Source organism: Cydia amplana, chromosome 17 (genome assembly GCF_948474715.1).
Source record: "Cydia amplana chromosome 17, ilCydAmpl1.1, whole genome shotgun sequence".
Lineage (NCBI taxonomy): Eukaryota > Metazoa > Arthropoda > Insecta > Lepidoptera > Tortricidae > Cydia > Cydia amplana.
In genome coordinates, this window is record NC_086085.1 from 14,434,759 (window position 1) to 14,456,514 (window position 21,756).

At 39.2% G+C, this 21,756-nt stretch overlaps 2 protein-coding genes across 2 annotated transcripts in view; one reads left to right on the plus strand and one right to left on the minus strand.

The window, feature by feature from the left end:
* The window catches only part of LOC134655832 (molybdopterin synthase sulfur carrier subunit), a 226,791-nt gene that overhangs the window by 190,484 nt on the left and 14,551 nt on the right, over nucleotides 1-21,756 (plus strand). The gene's annotated exons all lie outside the window — the stretch shown is intronic.
* Nucleotides 1,590-19,710, minus strand: LOC134655854 (intraflagellar transport protein 46 homolog). The gene is made up of 8 exons (XM_063511344.1): nucleotides 19,311-19,710; nucleotides 19,119-19,239; nucleotides 17,688-17,844; nucleotides 13,426-13,592; nucleotides 12,351-12,451; nucleotides 10,338-10,450; nucleotides 3,404-3,524; nucleotides 1,590-1,741 (listed from the first exon to the last, which is right to left on the minus strand). The coding sequence occupies exons 1-8, from the start codon at nucleotides 19,575-19,577 to the stop codon at nucleotides 1,592-1,594; spliced, it is 1,197 nt and encodes a 398-aa protein (XP_063367414.1). The 5' UTR covers nucleotides 19,578-19,710; the 3' UTR covers nucleotides 1,590-1,591.

Sequence of the window (21,756 nt, forward strand, 5' to 3'; positions counted from 1 at the left end):
ACATTGTAACGAAATTGGAAAATAAACGTAATTGCCAAAGTAATTTTTGTTTCATCTTCAAATGTTACCACAGGGGACAACCGGGACCCACCCCTTTTTAGGGTTCCGTACCCAAAGGGTAAAAACGGGACCCTATTACTAAGACTACACTGTCCGTCTGTCACCAGGCTGTATCTCATGAACCGTGATAGCTAGACAGTTGAAATCTTCACAGGTGTATTTCTGTTGCCGCTATAACAACAAATACTATAAACGAATAAAATAAATATGGAGTGGGAGTTGCATTCGAGTAGCTCCTTCGAAGAATGATTACTTGATTAGACGAAGCTCGATATTTATTTAGGTAAAGCATTGAAATATTCAGGTAGCTTGTGTTTGACACGGCGTCGTCAAACACAAAAGCTGTCACGCTGACGCTACGTCACCGAAGTGTCAAAACTGAAATTGAACTTTGCAGATGTTGCTCTGTGGTCTGTGACCGATTAATCGGTCTTTGGCGTTAAACCTACGGTGTGGATATATCGGTCATTGGCGTCCAAAAGGTTAAGTTAACCGACGCTCTCCTTCTCTTCGTTCTGCCTCTCGGCGTAGAGCTGCGAGTTCTTCACATGCGTGTACAGACTAAACAGCAGGTGCAGACTCGCGCCTGCAGCGTGTCGCCCGCCACCGGGATGTCGAACATACCACAAACCTACAAATACGTAATGAGACAAAGAAAACTCGACAAATATCACAACCAACATTTATTAAGTCAACCGACGCTCTCCTTCTCTTCATTCTGCCTCTCAGCATACAGCTGCGAGTTCTTCACGTGCGTATACAGACTAAACAGCAGGTGCAGCGCCTGCACGCGCGCCTGCAGCGTGTCGCCCGCCACCGGGATGTCAAACATACCACAAACCTACAAATACGTAATGAGACAAAGAAAACTCAACAAATATCACAACCAACATTTATTAAGTCAACCGACGCTCTCCTTCTCTTCATTCTGCCTCTCAGCATACAGCTGCGAGTTCTTCACGTGCGTATACAGACTAAACAGCAGGTGCAGCGCCTGCACGCGCGCCTGCAGCGTGTCGCCCGCCACCGGGATGTCAAACATACCACAAACCTACAAATACGTAATGAGACAAAGAAAACTCAACAAATATCACAACCAACATTTATTAAGTCAACCGACGCTCTCCTTCTCTTCATTCTGCCTCTCAGCATACAGCTGCGAGTTCTTCACGTGCGTATACAGACTAAACAGCAGGTGCAGCGCCTGCACGCGCGCCTGCAGCGTGTCGCCCGCCACCGGGATGTCAAACATACCACAAACCTACAAATACGTAATGAGACAAAGAAAACTCAACAAATATCACAACCAACATTTATTAAGTCAACCGACGCTCTCCTTCTCTTCATTCTGCCTCTCAGCATACAGCTGCGAGTTCTTCACGTGCGTATACAGACTAAACAGCAGGTGCAGCGCCTGCACGCGCGCCTGCAGCGTGTCGCCCGCCACCGGGATGTCAAACATACCACAAACCTACAAATACGTAATGAGACAAAGAAAACTCAACAAATATCACAACCAACATTTATTAAGTTAACCGACGCTCTCCTTCTCTTCATTCTGCCTCTCGGCGTACAGCTGCGAGTTCTTGACGTGCGTGTACAGACTAAACAGCAGGTGCAGCGCCTGCACGCGCGCCTGCAGCGTGTCGCCCGCCACCGGGATGTCGAACATGCCGCACACCTGCAAACATTACGTAAAATTACTTGTCACTAAAAAAATAACAGCTTAACGCATTCACTGCAAAATAATCGTGATTATTTAAATTTTACGAAATACATTTAAAAAAGGGGGCCGCTACGTACTGTATCTTGTATTAAAGTACCTTTTGAATACATCAAACTAGTTTCTATGTTGCTGGATTCGTCAATAATCTATGCGTCCAAAGTTAAAACGGCCGTTTTTGTTTTGAGTTCTCTGTGTGCACGTTGGTGGATTAAAAAATGGGAAATTCAAAATAAAGTAGGGCCATTAAAATTAAGATTATTTCTAGATTATCTAGAAGGAACGCAATAATCGCCAGTAGGTCGAATTGGGTACCTATACCCCTTTTTTTTAAGATTAGTTTTTTTTCTAACCTCAAAAAGTTTGACATGTAACAAATTGACACATATCAGTGAAAGAATAAGGATCAAAGTCAAATGGCATTTTAACAGTTTTAATCTTCTGTCGAAACATGGCAGTAAATGAACTGTGGCTACATAATTTACCATGACAATCTCTCTATACACTATACGAGGAGCGGCTGAAAAGTTCGCGGCCTTAGATTTTTTTTAAAAGAGAGCATTAAAGTTAATGTTAATCGTTATATAGTAATGGCGGCGATATTTAAATTGCCAAAGATGCGGGGAAAAAAAGGAGCATAGCTTTTTTTAATTTTTTTTCTAGCTTAGGCCGCGAATATTTCAGTCCCCCCCCCCCCTAATTCTTTTTGATAATAATTTGAAAAATATTTATTTCGAGCAACTATGGACTCATACAGATTTGTTAGTAGACTTACGTTCCTAATGTTAGTACCTAATTAACTATTACAATATATATACACTGCTGGAAACATGCATTTCGCAGCAGTGTCTCATATACGGGCAGTCAAGTCTGTCCGCTATCACACACAATAATAAATAAATAATATTGGCTAGGTGCGAAGTCGGTGGAGGGGGAAGTGGCGCTGATCGTCACAAACACAGGTAATCTTATGGAATGTCCGCCATTAATACTAGCGGCAGCCGCTTGAACTAATTTTACTCCATAAGATTTAACGTAGAAAGTCCGCCAAAATGACGGCAGCACCAGTCGTGCACCTAGCGAATAATATAAATAATAATATAATACAATACCAGCTCAGCGTACTGCGACAGTGAACAGTCCAGGGTGGCGGGCGGGAAGCCGACGGTGTTGAGGGCTTGTTCCACGCTGTCCGGCCATTCCTCCATTAGAGTGTCGATGTAGGGTTGCCAGATGGTCGGGATTTGGCGGGATTCTCCCGATTTTTAGCATGTGTTCCCGATTTCCGACAAAGTGATAACTGTCCCGAAAAACAGCTTCACGTTATAAAACAATAATTTCAAGTTCCAAACTGTCGTCGAGCAAGCGAGTGACCCGCATCGAGCCCGTCAGCACGCGCGCGAAGCGAGATTGGGCAGAGCAGCTAACGTAGTGCCAATAATGTAAAATATCGTTGTTTTTAATACAATTACTATTTTTTTTTATCCCGACTTAAGTCCCAAAATCCCGAAAAATTGATATTTTTTCCCGATAATAGCGCCTTTCGATCTGGCAACCCTATGTCGATGTCGGGCATTTTTGACCGGTTTATCCAACCAAAGGGATAATATAATACAATACCAGCTCAGCGTACTGCGACAGCAAACAGTCCAAGGTGGCGGGCGGGAAGCCGACGGTGTTGAGGGCTTGTTCCACGCTGTCCGGCCATTCCTCCATTAGAGTGTCGATATCGGGCATTTTCCTGAAAATATAGTATAGTATAGTATATCGTTTATTGCAAACCATGGTACAATATAAAAGATGTTACAATAGAAACAGATCACATGGCACCCTGGTAGGGTATGGCAATTATCCTTAAAACTACATTAACTAAATATAATATTTAGTACACTTAAACATACTTTGCTTGCTACTTGCTACATATTATTATTTTCTATGTTTAGGAACTTTGTTTACAAATATTATCATAATAGATCATCCTGCATAAATTCTTCGATGGTATAGTATGATTTTTGCAATAGAACGGACTTGAGTTTTTGTGTAAATAAATGATTTATTTGTATGTTTTTTATTTCAGTAGGTAGTTTATTATATATATTTATTACTCGGTAGTACGGTCCAAATATCAAATATCAAATATCAACATTTATTCAGCAAATAGGCCACAAGGGCACTTTTACACGTCAATATGGAATTTACATACAGCAAAAAAAAACACATCAATAATTATAAAATACAACTAAGCCGTAAATATCAAATCAAACTAACATAGAGATGTATAAAGCCTCTAAATGTCGAATTACAGAAAACGCAATAACAATAGTATTGAAAAAAAAAAAAAACACAAAGATACAAAAACTATAATCTAAAATTATTTAGAGATGTAAATGTCTCTAAGTGTCATCATAACTAAAAGATTAAAATATATAGTAGTTAATCAAATTATCCTTAGAGATGTATAGGGTCTCCAAGAGTCAAAATCCTGTATACCTAATTAAAACATTCATTAAATTAAAGAAAATGATAGTAAAAATAAAATAGCATACGAGAACCGAATGAGGTGTGTCCATGTAATTATACTCAAAAATAAAGTTACTAAATATAATAGCTCGTGTTAGCTTAAATAGACCAGTCTCCACAAACAGCACCCGTTCACGAGTATGACGCGTATCTCAGCCATCGCCTCTCTCAACCTTCATTCGGGAAAGTGGCGACCCGATCAACAACGCCACCGTAAGCAAAGACTTTTAAGCGAGCATGACATATTCAAGCTGCCGGGCAATATTAATATTTAAATTGTAATAACGTATAGCTGTGAGACACAACATTTTGTTCTTGTATGTTACATGAAAAACGGTATATCTTCACATAATTACTAAGCAAAATGCCCTATATTGACTAAGAGATGTATAGGTCTCTCAAGTGTCAGAATCATTAAAAATATAAATATGTACAAACAAATTAAAAATAAAATTAAAACTTAGAGATGTATAAGGTCTCCAAGTGTCAAAAACTAAAATTAAATTAAGCAATATAAACAATATACCTAATTAATCGAGAACATGATGGTCTCATGTGTCAATTCTACTGGAGACTAGCATGATTAATTCACAATGAAAAGAAAAAAAAAGAAAAGAAAAACAATACATATTAACTCTTATTATACTATCGAAATCAAGCTGCCGGCTTAAAGGCATCTCTATCATCTATAAAATCATTTACAGTGTAGTACGCCTTACTCAACAAGGAGCGCTTAATGTGTGACTTAAATTTGTTAAGTGGTAAATTCGCTATATCAGTGGGAACTTTGTTATAAAAACGTGTGCAGTTCCCGACGAAAGACGTACTAACCTTACGGAGGCGGTGGGCGGGCACAGAAAGTTTATGTTTGTTTCTAGTGTTATAGTTATGGAGATCACTGTTAAGCTTGAATTCGTGGACGTTTTTCCGAACATACATAATATTCTCAAGTATGTATTGAGATGCAAGGGTAAGAATGTTCACTTCTTTGAATTTCTCTCTCAGGGATGCTCGAGCGCCCAGTCCATAGATAGAACGTACAGCTCGTTTTTGCAGCACAAATATTGTCTGAATGTCTGCCGCTTTTCCCCACAACAGGATTCCATACGACATAACACTGTGGAAGTAGCTAAAGTATACCAGCCTGGCCGTCTCTACGTTTGTCAGCTGTCTGATTCGCCTCACTGCATAGGCAGCAGAACTAAGTTTGCCGGCTAGAGTGGCTATATGTGCATGCCACTGCAGTTTTGCGTCTAAAGTGACTCCAAGGAAAACCGTTCGATCTTCGAATTCCAGCGTATTACCTTTTATTTTAATATTGCTGTTGTTTACCTGCTTGACGTTCGGCAGCGTAAATTTGATGCACTTGGTTTTCTTGGCATTCAAAAGTAAGTTATTTGCCGTAAACCAGTCTACTATGGTGGAAAGTGCATCGTTAATGTTATCGAAGCTGTTTTCCTTCCTGTCTACTTTAAATATAAGAGACGTGTCATCTGCAAATAACACTATATCATGTCTATCTTGCACTAGTTTTGGTAGATCATTAATGTATACCAAAAACAGAAAGGGACCAAGAATGGAACCTTGAGGCACTCCAAGAGCTACTGGGGACCCCGCCGATTGAGCTCCATTGATAACTACTCGCTGAGTTCTATCCGAAAGGTACGAAGAAACAAGATCAAGGGCAGTAGCTTTTATCCCATAGCGGCATAATTTTCTTCTTAAATTCTCGTGATCAACGCAATCAAATGCCTTTGATAGATCACAGAAAATTCCAACAGCATCTTGAGCTTTTTCCCAAGCGTCAAAGATGTGTTTTAGAAGTACCGCACCGGCGTCAGTAGTTGACCGACCTCGGGTAAAACCAAATTGATTATTGTCAAGCAATTTATTTCTGTTAAAATGAGACAAAAGTTGATTAAGAATAAGTTTCTCGAAAACTTTGCTTAACGCCGGTAGTATAGAAATTGGTCTAAAGTTGGTGGGGTCTGTTCTCGTTCCAGATTTAAACAGTGGGATAATTTTGCTGTGTTTCATAATATCTGGAAAAATTCCAGTATCAATGCATCTGTTGAAAATCCCGGCTAAATATGGTGCGATCGATTCTACAATAGAATGTAATACTTTTACTGATAATCCCCAGAGATCTTCCGTTTTCTTTAAGTTTAATGATCTGAAAGTTTTAAGAACTATATTCGGAGTGACATAAGAAAATGTGAACATTTCTGTACATTCCGCTACGGTTGTCTTCAGAATTTCTTCAGCGACCTCTGGGGATGAATTAAGTGACTTTGTTGTTTCTACCGGTATATTCGAGAAAAACTGCTCGAAATGATCTGCCACTTCACGGTCGGAACTTACTAAAGTGTCAGCGATTCGTAGGTTGTAATGCGGATCCTTCATTTTACGTTTTCCAGTTTCGTTGTTGATTACTTGCCATACAGTTTTAACTTTATCGCTGGAATTTAGAATCTTTTTGGACAAATAATCAGCTTTAGCGGCGACACACATCATCTTAAAAGATTTTGAAAAATTCTTTACGTACTCTAGAAATTCCGGCCTTTTATCTGTTGTTCTCAAATCATATAAATCATAGAGTTGGCGTCTCTTCTCGTGAATATCCGGCGTAGCCCAGTCGCTAAAATTAGTCTTGATCTTGCCCTGCAACTTCTTTGGAATGAAACAGGCATCAAATTCCTTTTTAATACAGTTAAACAACTCTGAGCTCAAACAGTCAGGGTTATCCTGGGTACATGAAAGATAACATAATCTTCTCTTGATATTTCGATTGAATAACTCCAAACGCCTTTCGGAAATCGGTCTGCACATAGTGTCTTGTGGAATTTCCTCAATTATCCCGCTGAACGAGGCTTTTACTCCACAGTGGTCAGAACTTAGGGTATTTATAACAGATTTACAAATCGCATCCTGGTTACTGAAGATGTTATCTATACATGTAGCACTGGTTGCCGTGATTCTAGTAGGTTCACAAAATAAATTGACTAAATTGAAGGACTTAAAAGTATTTAGTAACCTTCCACATAATGGCGATTTTTCTAGCAAATTAATGTTAAAATCACCACATACAATTATAATTTTCTGACTTCTAAAAACAGCACTAAGCACTTCATCTATGACCGATTCGAATAAGTTATAGTCTGCCGATGGGGGTCTGTACACGCATATGATTATAAATTGTTCCAACTCAACGCAGGAAAGTTCTATATGGCGTTCCACAGACATGTCAACAATGTCTCTACGCTCCTTACTTTTTAAATTATGTTTAACCATTATCAATGACCCGCCGCGGTTGCAAGATTTCCTAAAAAAAGAACTTACTATACTATGATTATTGAAGTTAAACATAAATTCATGACCTTTAAGCCAGTGCTCAGTTACACAGAGAATGTCAACATTCGTGGACTGTAAAAACAGATCAATTTCGAGTTCCTTACAGGTAAATCCTTGGATATTTTGGTGAACCAAGTTCAATAAATTGGTTTTACTAATCATACTAGCATCGCAGCGATCAATAGGAACGGAGCCGGCCGGTGCACACGTTGTCGGAGCGATTAGTTTAAATTCATATCACCAGGCGGCTCCATCTCAAAACCTACACTACCAAGGCGTACAATATTATTACGCGACTTAAGGCTACTAGACGCCGGGCTAGCCACGACGGGGTCTTCAATATTATATGCTAACAGATTAGCACACCGTACTAGACATCTTCTCGGGAGGTAGGTTCTTTTATGGGGCATAACAAAATCGTCTACAAATTTATTCGTATCAAAATACGAAATCGTACTACTGTACAAGGAAAGGTTGTACAACAAAGAATTGTAACGAAACACCCTCCTATTGACCTCGCTCGACATTCTATATGGGAGCGCACAAATAATTATTTTTGCAACCCCGCGCCGGTCAATCGCCGAGAGCGTAGCGGATAATTTTAAGATATCTCGCTTAGTACAGTCGACACTATTCCCTAAGAAGACTACGAGCGTCGAGTCGCGGTCAAACTCGCCCGCGGCAATACAATCGACCAGACGACCGACGGAGGCCCCCGGGTGACAGTAGTTGATGACGCCCCGCGACAAGCGCTCCGCCAGCAGCGCGCCCAGGCCGGCGTACTTTTTTATAAATATCTAAGATTGGTTCTGGGAGGATGAGATTATCTTTGCGACGCGCACTCTTGTTAAATTCGAATAGGTGTAAATTATTTTTGACAAATGAAGTTATTTCCAGGATATACAGAGAGGGGAGAGTCAATAATTGAAGTTCCTGATATATATAATACCAATGAGTTTTTCGGAACTTGTACGAAATATCATTTGATATTTACCACTAGCATTCGGTGAAGGAAAACATCGTGAGGAAACCTGCATACATCTGCGAAGAAATTCAAAAGGTGTATGTGAAGTCCCCAATCCGCATTGGGCTAGCGTGGGGACTATAGCCCAAGCCCTCTCGCGCATGAGAGGAGGCCTGTGCCCAGCAGTGGGACGTATATAGGCTCAAATTATTATTATTAAATTATTAATGAATATATTTGACGACCGGTCTGGCCTAGTGGGTAGTGACCCTGCCTGTGAAGCCGCGCTCCTGGGTTCGAATCCCAGTAAGGGCATTTATTTGTGTGATGAGCACAGATATTTGTTCCTGAGTCATGGTTGTTTTCTATGTATTTAAGTATTTGTATATTATATATATCGTTGGCTGAGTACCCACAACACAAGCCTAGGCTAACCGTGGGGCTTAGTCAATTTGTGTAAAATGTCCTCTAATATTTATTTATTTATTATTTATTTATTTATTATTCCTCTTTCGACAGCGGCCTCGTAAGGGTACCTAGTTTTAGAGGATTAAAGGATGCACATTTCAAATATTTTGGAACCCAGGAAGGACGATGCGAGAGCTCGCATGCGAGTTTCATTACATTGCGGGTTTTGATCGGTCGGTTGAATTGGGCGTAACCAAACAGTCCGCAATGTAATTAAAATCGCATGCGAGTTCGCGCGCCGTCTATGTCAGCCCTAAGTATTTCTAAGAAAATCGTATTGGGCCAAAGTAGACCAATTAAGGGATGCGTTTGTGCGTTAGATGGAGCACCTCTCTCCTTCCTCCGTATAGTTGTGTCCCTTAGTTCGGCCTACGTTGGTTCAATATGTGTACGAACAGAAACACTCTTAACTGTCCATCGGTGGCCCAGCTTATTACAAAAGGCATAAAGTCCACCGATGGAGAGTTAACAGTGTGAGCGATGGTACTCAGCATAACATGGACACCGCGCCAGACGCTCCGATGGTCTCACACAGTGTTAAGGCCTGAGTGGACGCTCGAGTTGGGCGTGCAGCGGGGCGGGGCGTGCGGCGTGCATGTTAACCCTTAAATGCATAATGATGTATATATGCATCGTATATTTGATGGTCCGTGGCTCAATATGCAGCTATCCAAAATAAATGACAATGAGTGATATCATAAGAAAAACTAATCCGGTTTCCGATTTTTTATATAAATTTACGCAATATTTTAATTTATAAAAATTACATTCGTTTTAAGACGATATGTCAGAAAATTTGAAAAAATTCATAATTTGATGATTTTTAGTATGTGATATTGTATGTTTTTTTGGGTTTAGTAATTATTTTATATTTAAAAACTCTATCATAGGTGTATCACAAATAGTGTACCTTTCTGATGATAGTAGTATTTATCATATATCTCTTACTGAAAATTATATATTTACATAAATATGATTTAGCCTATGCAACTTCTAACACTGATTTCGCAGTGAAAATCGATGTTATATTTTTTTTACCATTTTTCCCATAATCAGCAAACAATTACGTAACACATATATTAATTTCGGGCAAACAGAAAAAATCATTCATTTAAGGGTTAAACAAATGCAAACGTATAGGAGCGGCCTTAGTACACGCTGCTCAAATTACTTGTGAGCCCGACGCCACGCTGCACGCCCCGCAGAACGCTCCGCTTCGAGCGTCCACTCAGGCCTTACACTTACGCTTACCGTGAGTAAGCGACAGTGGGCGGCGGCTTGGCTCGGTGTAACTCGCTCACGTCTTTGATCCAGCGATCGAGCGCTTTGCCATTTTTCTCAGCGTTATCCAGCTTCTTTGTCACCTGAAATTAAAAAAATAAAATCAATAAAAGTTCATTATCTACTTATACATCTTCCTTTCTAAATATTCCGTAATTCCGTTCCTTAACGTCAGTCTCTCAGTTGTCTTAACTTAAGTCTTTATGACTTATACCTACCAGCATTATAAATTTCTGCAATTAAGGTAAACGTACTGGTGCTCGACGCGGTCCCAGTACATGTCATCTTGAAACTTAAGTCATTGTCAATAGAGGTGACAGCAGGGTGTCATCTATTGGGCATTAGCATGTCGAGCACTAGTACGTTTACGTTAATATGTTAAATGGAGAAACATACAGAAAGCGACAACATGGTCTACTAATTTAACCAGCTGTTGACTTTGTTGTTGAAAAAAACCTGTACTTTTTTAATTGTTATTTTTCTTAACAGATAGTACAAGATATTCGTTAATAATCGACATCACAAATATCACAATCTATATTGTATATGTGACGTTATCTATGAAAAGGGACCTTATTGTCGATGGTTATTAACGATTATTAACGATGCTCCGATATAAATACGAGGCCGCGCGACGCTGTGAGGCGTAAGCGCCATCGACAATAAGGTCCCTTTTCATAGATAATGCCCCATATAGTAAGATAGAACCACGATAGAACTGATTGTGAGAATCAGAGCATAAACTGTCAAGCCGTCAGCCGAACTGACAGGCTTTCAACACGATGCTACGTGTAACACGATAGGCGCCGTCCTCGTTTGTTCATCTAACCGCACTCACCGCAGCGCCGGCAGGTTTCAAACGAATAGGTATCATAACATTATGTGTAGGTAATTATTAGTTAGGTATCGGCACCAAAGTTCACGCACACAAAATGTCATGTTATGATAGCGACATTTGAAATTAGTGTTCATTTTACATAAGTTCACTAAAAAAAAAATTAAATAAACATTGAGCACATAAATGACATTCGCTCATTCGTTCCTTCTCTATTTTTTTACGATGTAGTCTATCGACACTTATGTACCCCTAATTACGTAGTACTAAAAACCGGCCAAGTGCGAGTCGGACTCGCGCACGGAGGGTTCCGCAGCATCAACAAAAAATAAAGCAAAACAAGCAAAAAAACGGTCACCCTTCCAAGTACTGACCCCGCCCGACGTTGCTTAACTTCGGTCAAAAATCACGTTTGTTGTTTGGAGCCCCACTTAAATCTTTATTTTATTCTGTTTTTAGTATTTGTTATTATAGCGGCAACAGAAATACATCATCTGTGAAAATTTCAACTGTCTAGCTATCACGGTTCGTGAGATACAGCCTGGTGACGGACGGACGGACGGACGGACGGACAGCGGAGTCTTACTAATAGGGTCCCGTTTTTACCCTTTGGGTACGGAACCCTAAAAATGATACACCGTTGTGATGATAGTCTAAAATATCGAGAACTCCCTACATTTTCGAATGCACTGAATTCATTGACCAAAATCATCATTACACCAAAAATCGGTTTTTTTATATTTATAGAAGCGTTCAGGATACTAGGAATGTCACTGATTTAAACTTTCACGATTTTTACACATTATTAAATTGTACAACGGGACTTAATCGCTTATCTAAGTTTTAAGATTTACCTCCGACGTTTCGAGGACGGCGTTGTCCCCGTGGTCTCGGAGAAGACTGGCTTAAGTTGACATCAGCATCTTCTAACCGCGCGAGTTTTTCGAACTACCCGCACTTGGTCTTGTTTATCCGCTTGAACGTTTTGCGCACTAGGGATGTCACTCTGTCGACACACAACACTAACGATATTCGATTTATCGACTGTCGATATTCGTTTACGCTTACATTTACTTAGATACGCGATTAAGTCCCGTTATACAATTTACTAGGAATGTGTCTAAACTTGTAAGCAGTTAAGGACTCACCACGGTGGGCTTGGCGCTGGTTTTAGACAACGCTCGCAACTGCAGGTGCAACAAGGCTGACTCGCTCTGCTCCGCCGCTGGTTCGTCCAACACCGTTAGTCCTGTAATGTGAATCAGGGATGTTGCGGATGCCGATTTTTTGACATCCGCGGATGCGGATTTTTAAAGGCTCACATCCGCGGACGCGGATGTCAAGATAGTACCATAAAAAACGTCAAATATTACATTTTAGTCATTTTTATTATAAAAAACCGGCCAAGGGCGAGTCGGACTCGCGTTCCGAGGGTTCCGTACATTAAGTCCCACTCACGCTTGACTGCTCATTTCTAATAGTTTTTTTTGGTTAATGACTAAATTGCCTAGCAGTCTAGCACTTACGCCGATGCTAAGACGTTCCTGTACCGACCTGTTCCACATTCGCATTAAATCCGCATCGATTTTATGCGGATGTTGAAAATAATGCGGAAGTTCCGCGGTTGCGGATGCGGATATTCGCAACATCCCTGATGTGAATTAACAATGATCAACAATATCCTAAGGCTGCTTCTATGAGGTGTCGATACCTACTGTATATATTTCCTGTGCCGAAGTTGTCGACGTTTTCTAACTTTTCTAAGAACAGCTCAATGATCGCTCGTATTTCAAAAATCAGCATTCGCCGTTTTCCACCGATTTTTGAAATACGAGCGATAGAAATTTGGAATCTAGTGGTATTGACCGCTCGATTTCAATTCTATTAGTAGAATTTAAATGCCTAGTAGTGGAGATATTATTGAACGAAATACACGAAATCGAGCGGTCGAAATTCAAAAATCGGCCCCCAGGCGTGGTTACTTGAACGCATGCATCTACTTTATATGTGCCATGGTCTTAATACGCTTACACAGGTTGTCGATATGTTCTAAGAACTGTTCGCGAACGGGTCCCCACGCACGCCTACAAGTGACTCACCTAGGTTGTCGATGTGTTCTAAGAACTGTTCGTCGAGCTGCTCGCCGCGTACCCCACGCGCAGGCGTGGTGACTTTGAGGAACACATCTATTATGTCCCCTACTGATTGTAACAAGCGACTCACCCAGGTTGTCGATGTGTTCTAAGAACTGTTCGTCGAGCGGTTCGCCGCGTACCCCACGCGCAGGCGTGGTAACTTTGAGGAACGCATCTATGTCCCCTACTGCTGGAACGTACTCCGGTACAAACGGCTGCAGCTTGAACTCAATGTCGATTTTCTGGGGCGTGTATCTGACAACAACGTAATGTGTTAGTAATTAGAAATTTTTTAATTTATAATATGCGTAAAATTTTACAGCGCCTATAACGAGGTTAGGAACCATGGCTTAGCCTACAAGTAAATTTAGGAAGAAAGAAAATACGTTCTTGTCTAGACAAATAACAATTATCGTTTTATGGTATTACATATTGTTTTATCCATCCGCACGTACCTATATCGTCAATATTTTGTTTTACAACTAATACCTACTACTGGTATTGGTCCCCGCGATACAGGCGTGCCTAGTGCGGGTACCAAGTTAATCCTTAAGAAATTGTAACTCATAAATATTTTTTCATTTTCACTTTAATTCACTGCTCCAATACATTCACGCTAGCTTCAATAAATCGGCCTATAAATGTAATCTTAAAAGATTTAATTTTAATCGCAATATTTGAAAAATTATAAACTGAAAATAGATATCATACACTAAAGAAAAAGTGACCAAGTCCATGTGGCGTTGCGGTAAGCTGAAGGCGCGGGTTCGATTCCCGGCTCGGCCACCGATGGACTTGGTCACTTTTTCTTTAGTGTATGATATCTATTTTCAGTTTATAATTTATACGACTTAAAACACAAATCAAAATCAACCATAATTTGATTTGTTCCTTAGTTGTATTTGACGTTGTGTTGTGTTAGCCTCACTAGCCTCTAATCTAATAATCTTATATCGACCTTGTCGAAAGTCTAATGTAGACACAGTTAATATTAATATTAACCCACTAATTCATACCACGCGACAGGTATGACCGGCGTTGACAAATGCAATACCAAAGTATAACTATTACCAGCAGAATGACTTTAAGTACAGAAAATTGCAAATTGTTCACTCTGCCAACTGCAGCATTTAGTCATCGACTGACTCGAATCGAACTCGTAATGAAGCTGCGAATCGATGTTTCGATCAAAAGTCCAAAATCATCCCTTTTGCTTCGAGTCCAACGTCACTTTAACAAAATTAGGTAGTATTATGAAATAGCATATTTGGAAGAGGTGTAAAATTGGGCATTTTTGATCGTACTATTTTGCCACAGGGTTATTTATTTTGCGAAAGGGAAATCATGCAAATTCAGCACTTTCGGACACAGTCGGACGGGATGGTTTTTGGACCGTTTTAGTGGGTTCGTTCCGTTCATCGGAATTCGCTAAAACCCTAACCCGCTAAAATAATATCCTGATCAATTAATTAACTGTGACACGGTCAACCTACACAGTCGCTAATTAGTTCAATTAAGTTTAAACTGTATCCCATTGAGCACACGGTCTAATTTTAGCTGTCGCGGTCAGTGGGGCGACAGTGCGCGGGCGGTCAATGCGGTGCAATGAAATGAAGTTGGAAATTATGTATTATTAAATTATCTTTACACTTTTGCACCTTACTCCTTTGTAATAAGGCGAAAAATGTAAACATATCTTTGACGTCGACTGTACCATTAACTGACAACTCGTGAACCTTATTGCAAAGACATAAGACTTACCAATGGTTAGGTTAGGTTAGGTTAGGAGAGTAGCTGGTTAATACTTTAATGTGTGAATGACTATATTATTTCTGGACTTACTGAGCGAATGGAAGAAAGACCTAGAGATGAAGGTTAGCGAAGATATTAAATTTCGACCGATTGTCGTCGTATCCGTATCGTTATATGAAAAGCTTTAGATAAAGTGGAGTTTTTGACCATACACTGCGAGGTTAATATGTGTCACTGGAAGCTAGTAAAACTTAAGGCCCAACCTGGACATATGCAAAACAAATCAGGTGTCCAATAGAAATAATTGAATATTCTAAAGCCTGCGCCTAACAAACGTCTCTTTTTGACCCATTCGTGGACTGATATCGAAATCGAAGTCCGCCATTTGTACTAATTATTTAATGTGTGTGTAAAGGTTAAATAAATAAATACCTAATCGACTTCCGTAATGTATCAAACATTGAATTTTTATGGCACCATCTTTACCTAGAATAGTAACTATACTCTATAGACTTATATCCTGTAGTCAGTCGCGGAGACAGCCTTTATTTCTCTATGTCACATTATTCTGATCATAATGTCTTGAATTCTTGAGTTAATGAAAAATGCTTGTCATGACCGCTAATGACTCAGAGGATCAAATGAAATGCACTGAATTTTATTTTTAATCTCAAAACAAAATACGTCACCTTGTAAGTAGGCGAATGTTTACGGAGCTCAACTCCGTGTTAAAAGAAAAAAGTTATAACTGCATATTGAACCCATAAGTTGTTACTGTGTTTTAGTACGAAGCGTTCGATATCATATCAACAAAACTCGGAAAACATTTTAAGCCAATGTCAACGATCCGATGACTCGGTTTCAGGAAACGAGTCTGCTATATATACAGTGAAACCTGGATAAGTGAGACTTCAAGGGACGAGCAGATTTGTCTCACTTAAAGAGGTATTTCACTTACCCAGGCTCTCAGTTAGCCAGGTACAAATAAATGTCTGTCTCATTTACAGAGGGTCCCATTAATAGAGGTGAGAATAGAGGATATATTTCAGTTATAGAAGTGGTTAATAAGGTATTTTGTAATTCACTTTAAAAATAAATAAGGTAAAAATAATCCTTACCCTAAATATTTTTTAAGTCTGTTTAAATATTTCTTTGAATTTACTTTGAATGATTCTCCAAAGGATAGATTTTTTCAATTAAATTTGATACGGACTTCATTGCGTCTTAGAAATGTATTAAATGAAAATCTGTTTATTCGTGTTACTTATCAAAATTTCAACTTTCGTTTCGATAGTTTTAACTACATAAAGTAACTAAATGAAACTTGAAGTCGTTTAGACACAATTAAGCAAATGCGGAATTTGTGCATAGACTAAGAGTTAGTAAGAATACGGAAATTGATCAATAAAGTCCAAGTTAGAGAGGTCATAGATTGACGTTATCTCAGATACAGAGGTCAACTCCTATACAATTCTAAAAAAAAACAATTAGGAAAATGTAATCTTATAAATATAGTCTCAGTAAAAGAGGTAAAATACACTCTCTGTCTCACTTATAGAGGTAAATGTGACTATAAAATCACAACAGCTAATCCCAGTTATAGAGGTTCGTTTTTTCTCACTAACAGAGGTAATTCAGAGCTAAAGTGTCGGGACCGCACCATGAGTCCCAGCTATAGAGGTTTCTCACTTATCCAGGTCCCACTTAACCAGGTTTCACTGTATTTACCATTTTTAGGTGATTATTCAAAGTTTTAACGGTAAGTATTGTACTTGCTTACCTACTCCATACAATTGCTTATTAGTAATCTTATACATTATTAATTTATTATTATTCTAGGTGTCTAGTAACCTATTTAAAAAGATAACTGCAATAAATTTACTTAAGCATCAAGCGTTGTATCGACTCTTAACCATGCATTCAGATAAAGTACGCTATAAACGCATTTATAATCAACTACTGAATATTTAGTGGGCCGCCATGTTCCGGCACGCTTCAGCGATTTCGCTAATAAACGGTAAAAAGTTAAATTGCAGTTGAAAGAAAATACAAGCGCAATTTATTTTTATTTTTATTGTAGATTGATTAATGGAAAAAAAATCAGATTACCGCAGTGCACGAGTATGAAGATGGACGCCACTTAAAACGGGGCATTGCTGAGCACACCTCTTCTGAGAAGCGTGGAAATACTTACACAATGACATATCGCTCTCAAAGTTTTAGAAACAAAAAAAAGTCCCAGCTTAGGCCGAGACTCGATTTCGGGAATTTGGGATACTAGCCCGCCACTGAACTGCCGAGACTTCCGAGAGCAGCGAATATTTCCACTAAGTATATCCTACATGCTTATACGAGCGTTTTACACCCAGGGACGGGGCAGTGAATTTTTCTTTTATTACAAACCTTGTGGTATCATCTCCTCTCCTGTACGTAATTTAAGAATAAGCCATCAAGTTATTCCTCACTTCATGATGTACTGGAAGATGTTCTCGATGTCAGCAGGCACCTTCAGGTCTTGGAACTGCTTGGGGCCATAGGCCCCCTCAGCTGGTATCACCACACTAGTTCTCTTCCTTGACTAAGCCCTCAGTAACTCACTTCATGATGTACTGGAAGATGTTCTCCATGTCAGCAGGCACCTTCAGGTCCTGGAACTGCTTGGGGTCATAGGCCCCCTCTGCTGGTATCACCACGCCGGTTCCCTTCTTTCCGCTGGCTAGAGGCCGGTCCGGTCCCAGTTCTGCACTGTCACTTTCTGGATAGAATAAAATAACTGTAGGCAACCTAATTATGTCGCTAAAAAAGACAGCCAAATAGGAAAATGTACCTACGTACGATTTTCCATGTTTTATCCGCGCTTTGTTACTGATAAATAGGTTCGCCAGAAAGTGAAGAACTTCAATTGGTCTACAGTTTATTACATTTATCTGTGTAGCGAAAGTTACTAGTAAGTATCACTAAACCATATCATTTTAATCGTACTAAATAAGGAAACAAGACATAAAAACACACTAAACAATGAAGCCCGTAGTATGTTCAAAATCGATATCGATTCCGTGCTGAGATACGACATTTTCACAGATTTGCCTAGTCAACTATAGACATATGCATATCATGCATATGCTGAACTAAAATAATGCGCTGGTATGGTGAGTTTGGCAACCGGCATGAAAAGCAAATAAAATACACGATGCATATTTGGCAGCCAACATTATCAAAAATTATTAACGGTAATTTTTTTGCCAATACCTTCATACACCTACGCGAAGCGCTCGGCTCAATTTAAATTCGGTACTGTATTACATTACACACCGTAAAGGACAAAGGATGTGGATGTGACAAATAAGATAAGTCTCGTCATCACACATACCTAGCAGCTTAGTAGGTATACATATTCATATGCGTAGTATAGTCAAGAAACTAGCTAAGAAAACTACCAAAAGAAAACAAAATTCACTATTATGTTCTCATCAAATAAATTATTAGGTACCTGCTATTATAAATAAGGAAAAGAAATATTAAGGAATAACAAGAAGTAGATAAAAAAGGGATTTTTCCAATTAGTATTTTCATATCAATGTGAAACTAGTACTAGTTCCTTATGAACTGCGTAGGCAATGAAAGGAACTAGCTATCTACATCCTTAATTCAAAATCATTTAATGAATTATCATCGACGAAAAACGTACACGGGCTTTTTCTAAAATAAATATCGAAAACCCGATTCTTTCAAATCTGGACATTCTTGGGCTCATTCTACTCAGAATCGACAGCACTCTCCATCCTAGGATTAAAAAAAGATGTCCCAAAATGTCCATTCCATTACGTCACGTTTTTAGTATGAGAAAATGTTTCACTTGTATGTAACGTGACGTAGTGGAATGTACAATTTTCATACAAATTTTTGGGACATTTTTTCTGGGAGAATCGGGTTTTCAATATTTATTTTATAAAACGCCACACACAGCAAATTATAATTTAGACGACCGTTTCCTCATTAGGATACCTACATTATTAGGTGTTTTCGTACCTGAATTTTCCGAAGAATCCGCCCTTTTAGTCGTCGGTCTGACCGACCGGTCTTTGAAACTCTCATCCTTCGAAGATTGCTTCGATAGCTCAGCTTTCTCGGGCGCCTTCCGTTCCGGACTCTGTATTACACAATCGGCCATAAACGGACAATTAGAACAAACAATCTCACATATAATTAAAGTTATCTTACCGCATCTCTCTTGATATTGTTTAAAAAATTCTCATTCTCAGGGTCCGAATCGCTTTCGCTTTCTGAATCGAAATCGTGTCGCGCCGTGTGACGCGCTGGGGGGTTGAACTTGGACATGGCCGCTTTAACCACTTCTTCGTCAGAGCTAGAAGGACTATCGACTTCCCTAGCGTTAACCTCCACTGTTTCGTCATACATACGGGCAGGATCGCTGATAACTTCGCTCTCCTCGTGATACGTTTGACAGTGTTTGTCCCGCATTGCCATGGCAACGCGCGCGCGAGCGAACCTCCCTGGTCGAGCTCTTGGGCAAAAAGAGTCGAGCAATGCCCTCGGAAACAAACTTTTTGTGAAGAATAATGGCTTGCTGATACAGCTTGGCACGGCATGGTACTGGAGAACGTGTCGGTGTATCACATGCATTTACCTACGGTAAATTACCGTTCAAAATATGACATCAATAGGCGTATTCCTAAACGAGAGCATTGGACGTTGTAAATACGATAGCTTTGCTTCGGAACAAGTACAGTTAACGACATGAATCAGTTATTTATGAAATTAAACCTTGTCCATTCGATACATAAGGACATTGGAGCAATTTTTTTTATAATCTAATAAACGTAATACTTTAAAAATATCTTCACAATATTGGCTAGTACCGGCCGTTGACATGAAATATATAATCAAAACAGTAAAAAGCAAAAAAAAATACTTTGTTAAAAAAATAAAAGGAATTGCAGATCATTTTCAATACCAGACTCGCTTAGTCACTTAAGGGCCTACTGCAGCCGCGTCTGGCGCTTCGTAAACCACGCCCGCTAGTTCTTCCCTCCCCGCTAACACGCACACATGGAAACGCTTCGCGCCGCACGTGAAGTTTGTGTGACCTTTTAGCACCATCTAACGTTACAGAAGTTAACTACCATTATACGCGGTCGCTGCGGTCGGCCAGAAACTTAAATTCGGAAAAAATTGAAACAGATGGCGTTGTTACTTGTTCATAATAGCAAACAATAAAATAATTAATTAATAAACCTGAATATTTATTGTTGTTTTGGAAGATGTTAACAGCATAGAAGCAGCAGCGTATATAGCATATAAGTTAAGAGTATTGATAATAAGAAAATAGCACAAGAACAGAAAAGAGATTATTTTTGATAAAATATGATGAAAACAGATTTACTTGATTACGCTCACCTGACTTTGCGGTCACTAAATGCAAATTTCAACCTTATTGTTATGGGGTTACAATACCCCTGGGGTTGCAGGCGTCCATAGTCGTTATTATTATAAATGCTTTGGTTGAAATGCTTTTTAACCCTCGAATTTTTCATAGGTACAGTCACCTGCAATAATATGTTACTCTTCGACGGCCGCAAAAATATGTGACACGCTCTTATGGCTCTACAAATAAGATCTAACATGATCTACCGCGAAACGGCCTTCGGTGTGTAACATATTATTGCAGCTGACTGTACTCGTACTCATTGTTGTATAGGTAGGTATTAATATCTTTTATCCGATCGATTTGCATTTATTTGAAATAAATCACAGTGTTTAGTAATTATATGTTTTATTGAATAAGAGATTATTTAGGTATGTAAGGAATACAGGATGCCTTTTTGAAACACTCATTTTTAGGGTTCCGTAGCCAAATGGCAAAAAACGGAACCCTTATAGATTCGTCATGTCTGTCTGTCTGTCTGTCCGTCTGTCCGTCTGTCCGTCCGTATGTCACAGCCACTTTTTTCCGAAACTATAAGAACTATACTGTTGAAACTTGGTAAGTAGATGTATTCTGTGAACCGCATTAAGATTTTCACACTAAAATAGAAAAAAAAAATTTTTTGGGGGTTCCCCATACTTAGAACTGAAACTCAATAAAAAAAATTTCATCAAACCCATACGTGTGGGGTATCTATGGATAGGTCTTCAAAAATGATATTGAGGTTTCTAACATCATTTTTTTCTAAACTGAATAGTTTGCGCGAGAGACACTTCCAAAGTGGTAAAATGTGTGTTTTATCATTCTCTTATTTTAGAAGTTACAGGGGGGGGGGGGCTGTAACTTCTAAAATAAGAGAATGATAAAACTAAAAAAAATATATGATGTACATTACCATGCAAACTTCCACCGAAAATTAGTTTGAACAAGATCTAGTAAGTAGTTTTTTTTTTAATACGTCATAAATCCCCTAAATACGGAACCCTTCATGGGCGAGTCCGACTCGCACTTGGCCGCTTTTTCTGGATAATTTTGAATTTCAATTGTCAGGGGTGCCTACATAATTTTTTAATATATTTTACAACGACAACAAACAAAAGTTCAAATTCGCCGTATTTTTATTACCCGGGTCGATCGCAACAAAATAGAAAATCATGTTTTTCAAATCTAAGCGTTATTGTAATTTATCTCAAATAACCAAAAAGTCAATCTGACTAGAAC